The sequence below is a fragment of the Nematolebias whitei genome, chromosome 21, assembly GCF_014905685.2.
Source record: "Nematolebias whitei isolate Nwh7 chromosome 21, NemWhi1, whole genome shotgun sequence".
Lineage (NCBI taxonomy): Eukaryota > Metazoa > Chordata > Actinopteri > Cyprinodontiformes > Rivulidae > Nematolebias > Nematolebias whitei.
In genome coordinates this window covers 30,041,855-30,048,710 of record NC_056518.1, presented here as the reverse complement: position 1 = coordinate 30,048,710, position 6,856 = coordinate 30,041,855, and the positions used below count along the sequence as shown (strand labels likewise).

Sequence of the window (6,856 nt, the reverse complement as noted above, 5' to 3'; positions counted from 1 at the left end):
CTGACTGCAGTGATGTGTTAACTGACTGCAGTGATGTGTTTACTGACCAGTAATATGTTTACCGACTGCAGTGATGTGTTTACTGACTGCAGTGATGTGTTTACTGACCAGTGATACGTTTACTGATCACAGTGATGTGTTTACTGACCACAGTGATGCTTTTACTGACAACACTGATGTTTTTATTTTACTGACCACAGTCATGTGTTTACTGACCTTAGTAATGTGCTTACTGATCATAGTGATGTATTTACTGACCACAGTAATGCGTTTACTGACTACAGTGATGCGTTTAATGACTATACTGATGTGTTTATTGACTACAGTGGTGTTTACTGACCAGAGTTATGTGTTTACTGGCCACAGTGATGTGTTTACTGGCCAGTGATGTGTTTACTGACAACAGTGATGTGTTTACTTAATACAATGATTCATTTACTGACAACAGTGATGTGTTTACTTAATACAATGATGCATTTACTGACCACAGTGATGTGTTTAAATTTCATTTCAATTCAATTCAGTTTATTTATATAGCGCCAAATCACAACAAAGTTATCTCAGGGTACTTTACAGGAACATTCACATACATAAAAGCCAATTAGTAAATTTCTCTATCTAAGGAATCCAGCAGACAAGTTGAATCTTGGCTTCGTTGCAGTCTCCCATCAGTGTTGCAGTGTTTACTGATCAGTGATGTGTTTACTGACCACTGTGATGCATTTACTGACACTTGTTGACCTTTTTTAATTGTTTGGAATAACTTCTGAAAGTAGAAAGACCTGAAACTTTGATTTAGTTACCTCTTTCATTTTTCCTCTCACGTGCATATTGGTGAAAATACTACATTACCCAAAATGCAAGATGGTCAGAGAGGCAGAATCAGAACTGTTTGCGGATGTTTTCTGTGTACCTGCTGCTTTACTGAACTGTCCGTTAGAGCAGGTCAGATCTGGTCGAACCGGATCTGTGGCCTCGTATTCTCTGACCTCCCCGACACTCACATCATCCTCCACCTCCTCCTCCCTCCCCCAGGAGCCCTGAAGACACATAAGGTCAGAGGTCACCAAGTGTCACTGCAGAAACATGAAGCAGCATCATTGAAATTGTCCACCAGTGGCCTGAAGTCTGAATCCTGAGAAATAAATATATGCTTCATTTTAGAAACTTTTAAATGATGAAATGTCAGGTAATATAAAGAAATGTTTTAAGTTTTAGAGAATCTGAGGGGAAAGTTTCCATTCCTGAGTGGAAAACTCGCCTCAGGCTGCAGCCTCTCTCCTCTGTGAGTGACACCTTGATCCATCTTGGTCAACAGGGTCAGCAGGAGGTCACGACCTCTGACCTCTTCGTAAGCGGGCGGATCAAAGTCCTGGAGGGTGAGACAGACAGAGAAGCCTCTTAAGTTGACTTCAAACACATTTACATGAAGGAACTAAAAATATCTGTTCTTTGTCAGATGGGATCCCTAAAAGTTGGCGACCAGACTCGGTTCCCACAGGAAGGTTCTGTGTTTACTCTGTAAAAGCATTTAAATATGTAGTTTATCAACATTTCTGTGTTTAAACTGAGTCATCTGAAATAAACAAACAAAAAAATGTATGAAGAAATAAAATAAAAGTCAAATTAATATCACAAACAAACAACAAACAGGAAGTGATCAGGACAAAAATGATTAGGAAAGGAAACATTTAGGACAGGGAGAAAGAAGAAAGAAAGTTTTCAAGACAGGAAGTAAAAAAGAATCAGTGATCAGGACAGGAAGTGAGGAAAAACAGAATGTGAGTAGAACAGGAAGTGAGTATGATATAAAACTATCAGAACAGGAAGTGAATAGGACAGAAAATTATTAGGACAGGAAGTGAGAAGAAAGGAAGTAATGACAGGAAATTAAAACAACAGGAAGTGATCATGATAGGAAACTTTTAGAACATGAAGTGATTATTATGACATGAAACAATTAAGGAAGGAAGTGAGAAGAAAGGAAGTGAGCAGAACAGAAAATGAGATGATCAGGACAGGAAGAGAGCAGAAAATGAGCAGGAAAGACAGTGAACAGAACTACGAGTTATCACGACAGGAAGTAAGAAGAAAAGGAAATCATCAGGACAAGAAGTGGTCCGAACCAGCAGTGGTGTAACACGATGTGCTTCCTCACCATTTCCTGCAGCTCCTGCAGGGAGCTGGAGAAACTGCAGACGGCCTCATCCTCTGAGAGACACAGAAACAGAGTCAATAAAACGGCAACAAACATCTGGAATCAGAACGTCTGGAGGATCCAGAATCAGCTGCTTCATTTTAAAGAACAAATATGACAAAATAAATCTCTTAATTTACCATCTTAACAGCCAGGATTCAGAAAAACACAGCTTACAACTTTTCAGGTTGGTGAAAAGAAAACATAAAAATATTTATTATTAATATAAATGAAAATAATCCACACATATAAAATGTATTTAACCCTACAAAATAAAATAAATGTAATAAAACTGCACCGTCTATATTTATGCCTGGTCCTAACATTATGAAGAAAAAAACAGACTGTGGCAGGTCTGAAGAAGTTCTGATCAGAAGTACATGTTAATGAAGACAATGATCATGATGATGAAGATGATGATGGTACCTGTGGGAGGAGCCAAATGGCTCACGCTGATCAGCAGTTCTCCCTCAGAGATGTGCTTCAGAGCTGCTTCGGTCTCTGCCGTCACCGTGGAGCTGCTGGAGCTCAGGTCATCTGAGGAGCTGCAGTGGGATCCAGGTTCAGGTCCAACGGACTCAGGGGGAGGGGGAGGAGGAGGAGGAGGCTGGGGAGAGCAGACAGGAGGCTCCTCCTCGGCTACTGACATGATCCTGTTGGACCAGAAGGAGCAGATTTGTTTTTAATACTCTCTCCCACAGTGACTGATGTGTGTCTGTGGACGTACAGAGGCTGTGTTTCTGGATCCAGGTGCTCCTCTGGTCTCTCCTCCTCCAAGGGAAGCTCAGCATCTTCCAAGGTGAGAGGGGGCGGAGTCTGATGAGCAGTGGGCGGGCTTCTCTCTAAGATATGGGGCTCTGGGGTGGAGGCTGGTGTAGCTACAGGCTCTGAAGTAACACAGACAGAAAGGATTAGAATCAGACTGACTTTAGATCAGAACGAGTATTAATGAGATTAAAATCAGATTATAATCTGAGATTCAGCAGCAGGTAAACACTTGACAACAACTGATCATTTAAAGGAGGGGTTTTAATATTTTACTGGAGCTGTGATTGGCTCAGGAGGCTACGGACCTGGAGCTGTGGGTGGCTCAGGAGGGTGCGTGCTCAGCGGGGTGGATGGTGGTGATGGAGGTGGAGTGGTTACTGGTGTGGTCTCCCTGCTGTTCTGGGTCTCACTGGGCTGCGGTGTTGGTACTGGTGTGAGGACCACTGGACCCAGTTTCTGCTGGAGGAGAACTCAATCTGTAAAACACACAGGGAGGAACTGGAAGCTAACACACAGTGAGGACGGGTTCTGTACCTCCTCACTGGTTCCAAGTCCTGGTTCTGGTGTTTCCGGTACTGTTTGTTGTCCAGCATCTGAAACGTTTCTCTGACCCAAAATCTGGGCCACAGTCTCAGTCAGAACCTCATTTACCAGGTGCCTGATTAGTTCTGAATCCACAGGAACATTAGCATCCACAAAGAGCTGCAGTCCTGCACCTCCTGCTGCCTCCACTGCACATAGGGAGGAGAAAAGAGGAGGTGTTAGAGGAGGAGGAGATGGACAGAAGGTGATAGAAGTGACAGTCTGGTCTTTTCACCTATGTCTGAGGTGAGGCTCCGCTCCTCAAGTCCTGATTGGTCAGTTTTCTGATTGTGGGCGGGGTCAGACAGAGGAGGCTGGTAGAGCTCAGAGATCATCCTGGACATGAGTTGCTGCTCCACCCTGAACATACAGAACTCTATCAGAACCAAGCAGGACCAACAGGGTCTGTCCGATTCAGAGCGGGCTCTCACCATTCCACCAGACGGTTCTCCAGGACCTCCTGCTGCTGGCTGCTGCCCAGAACAGGAATCGGGTCATGGTCATGGTGGGAGGAGAGGGCTTCTGGAGGAAAGACTGGACCTTGGTACAGAACCGGAGCAGGAGATGGACCTCCATCCAACACCACAGCTTCCTCCCCAGCATCGCTCACCTCCTGCTGTGGAGCAGAGCAGAAGGTTCTACTCACAAATCATCTCCCTGCCGTTCCAGGGTTTCTCTAATCCAGCGGATGAGAACAGGCTCCAGATCCCTTCAGTTCTGTCTGCGTCCTGCAGGGGGAGCTGCAGACTAAAAATAGTCTCACCTGAAGGACATCAGGGACAAACTGACAGTCTGGGCCAGGGATGCTCTCCTCTTCATCTCTCTGGGAATCTACCTCCAGGATGTCCATGATGATTGATGGAGGAGTCGTTCCTGTTTCAGGCAGCTGCTGTCAACACACACACAAAAAAAAACTCCACCAGTTTGACCTTTGACCTCTGTTCTTGTTTATCATTTAGTTTAGAACCCATCTGGAACTGATTTTAAGAGTTAAATTCCCCCGTCTTCCCCAGGTTCTGGTTTCTGAAGAGGCTCTACAGAACCAAAACTGACTCATAACTCTTGTACCTGACTAGGTTGGGATCAATCAGGCAGCAGGGAACTTTAACCAGAACCAAACCGTAATGGCTGGTCAGAACATCCCGGTCTGCAGAGGCCAGAACCTGCTGAAACTGGTCAAAGGGAGGAGAAGTGTAGAATCAGTGACAGGATGATGGGTACTGAACTGTGTTGTTCTGATCCAGTAGAAAAACTGAGGTGGCTCCAGGTGCTGAAAAGGTTCGAGCAGGTTCTGGTAGAACGATGTCAGAACCCAGAGAGCAACAGTTTGTTGTGTTTGGGTCTGTGTAGCTACAGATGAGTCAGGGAGTCCATCCTGACCTGCAGAAGTCCAGGAGGAGATGGGTCAGGGGGTTTGCTGGGAAAAGATGACCTATTCAACAAAGAGCAGGAGGTCATAAGGTTCTGATCCATGCAGACCAGGAACATCCCACAGACTGAAGGTGTGGAGATGCTCTGACCCATTTATCTCACTACCACAGGTTGGTTCTGTGTAATAATTCCAGCTTGACGAACAGAATGTTTACGAGCTGCCTTAAATGTGCCTCCCCTCCGGCTGGTCCCACTCTTCTTCAGCTCACGGGTCAGAGGTCAGAGGTCAGGGGTCAGCATATTATTAACTGCTACATACTAATAATAACAGTCGTTCCTCTGATTTACCAGAGTCTTACTGGTCCGACCCATTACCATGTTGACCACAGGACCAGAGAACACCGGCTGGTGTTTGGCGACATGAGCAGCAGCAGGTGACAGAAATACGTCTCACCTGTTCCTCAGGCGCTTCCTCGTTCTTGTTCTCCACAGTTGATGCAAGCGGAACAGGAAGTCCTGAAGTCACTTCCTGTGGGCGCTCACGCCTGGATGAAGAGTCCAACCTGGGACGACCTGAAGAAGGAAATGAAATGAAACAGATGTATGACTGACAGGTAAGTGGTGTAGGTGACTGTGGATAAAAGGCTCACAGAGAACCAGGATTTATAAATTGTTCTGAAAGGAATACGTTTAGATTTTATCTAAAAACAGTAAAGGAAGCAGTAAATATTATTTTAAGGATTTTCCTCATAACTTATTATTTCACTTGCTGTACGTCATGACTTCAGGTTTAGTCAGTTCATTTTAGACCAATTTATTTGATAAAAAATAATCCAGATTAAGACAATCTGAGTAATAATTGAGCTCTGAGAGTAGTTCATTTACTGACCCAGTGGGATTGCCATGGCAGCAGGGAGACTGTCTGCAGAGGTCATAGCAAGATGAGCAAGGTCATGTGAGGATAGGTGTGACCTGGTGAGGGGCGGGGCCAGAGTGAGGGGAGGGGCCAAACTGGTCTGAGTCTTACAGGACTTCATGGTCACACCTGAGAGCAAAAACAAATCAGTGTCAGGGAGGGCTGAACATCTGAAACATCACGATTTAAAAATGGGATTTTTTTTTTTTTTTACCTTTAATGCTCTCGACCAGCCGGGGGCGGGGCTTTCGGCTGAGGGGTGAAGCGGGAGAGCTGAAGCGAGGGTAGGCACTCCTCTTCAAGGTTCGTCTCAGACCTTCATGTGGGAGTTTACCGTACAGATGAGTCAGGTGTGTTTCTCTGTCCTCCTGCTGCTGCTGGCTGTCCATCAGTTTACCTGGGAGCCTTGAAGGCTCCGCCCCCTGCAGCAGAGACAGCATCAGTGACAAAGTGCTCACCTGTACTTGACTTACCTTAAACATTACTGACCACTTGGCGTCCAGCTCCTTGCCCCCTGCTTCTCACTGCAGCCCTACTTCCTGTTGGTCTGAGCATGCTCACTGGCTTCCCTCTACCTGCAGCCTTCACCTGTGATGCTGCAGCCTTTGGAGGAGGACTAGGAGGAACTTGAGACTGAGAAAAAAGAAAATTTATCAGATAAAACAACACACTTCCCTGATTTTTGTACCAGTCTGGACATTCAGCTGATTCAGAATACAGAATTTACCTGGATTTCTTTGGTTAAGGTGTCGATCCAGGAGTCTACGGTCTTCTTGATCCGAACTTCCTCAGCCATATCCCTGCAGAGAACACAAACTCAGTTTCCTGTTTGACTCTGGAAAACAAACTGTAGTTATCTTGGTCCTTTGGGACACTTTGTAGCACTGCAGGGGTCATCAACAAAAAAACGATATACGGTATCTGTGTGTGCTTAACATCTGTCACCAATCAGCTGTTAGATCATAGCATTAGCTTGCAATCAGCTGTTAGATCATAGCATTAGCTAGCAATCAGCTGTTAGA

At 45.2% G+C, this 6,856-nt stretch overlaps 1 protein-coding gene across 1 annotated transcript in view; it reads right to left on the bottom strand.

The window, feature by feature from the left end:
* kiaa0586 (KIAA0586 ortholog) overlaps positions 1-6,856 on the bottom strand; it is a 22,377-nt gene that overhangs the window by 1,989 nt on the left and 13,532 nt on the right. The window contains 14 exon segments of the mRNA XM_037694681.1: positions 914-1,040; positions 1,262-1,372; positions 2,159-2,211; positions 2,624-2,850; positions 2,925-3,084; positions 3,271-3,696; positions 3,783-3,907; positions 3,979-4,163; positions 4,311-4,436; positions 5,373-5,491; positions 5,808-5,963; positions 6,049-6,256; positions 6,324-6,467; positions 6,562-6,634. Coding sequence (XP_037550609.1) covers positions 914-1,040; positions 1,262-1,372; positions 2,159-2,211; positions 2,624-2,850; positions 2,925-3,084; positions 3,271-3,696; positions 3,783-3,907; positions 3,979-4,163; positions 4,311-4,436; positions 5,373-5,491; positions 5,808-5,963; positions 6,049-6,256; positions 6,324-6,467; positions 6,562-6,634 — 2,240 coding nt within the window.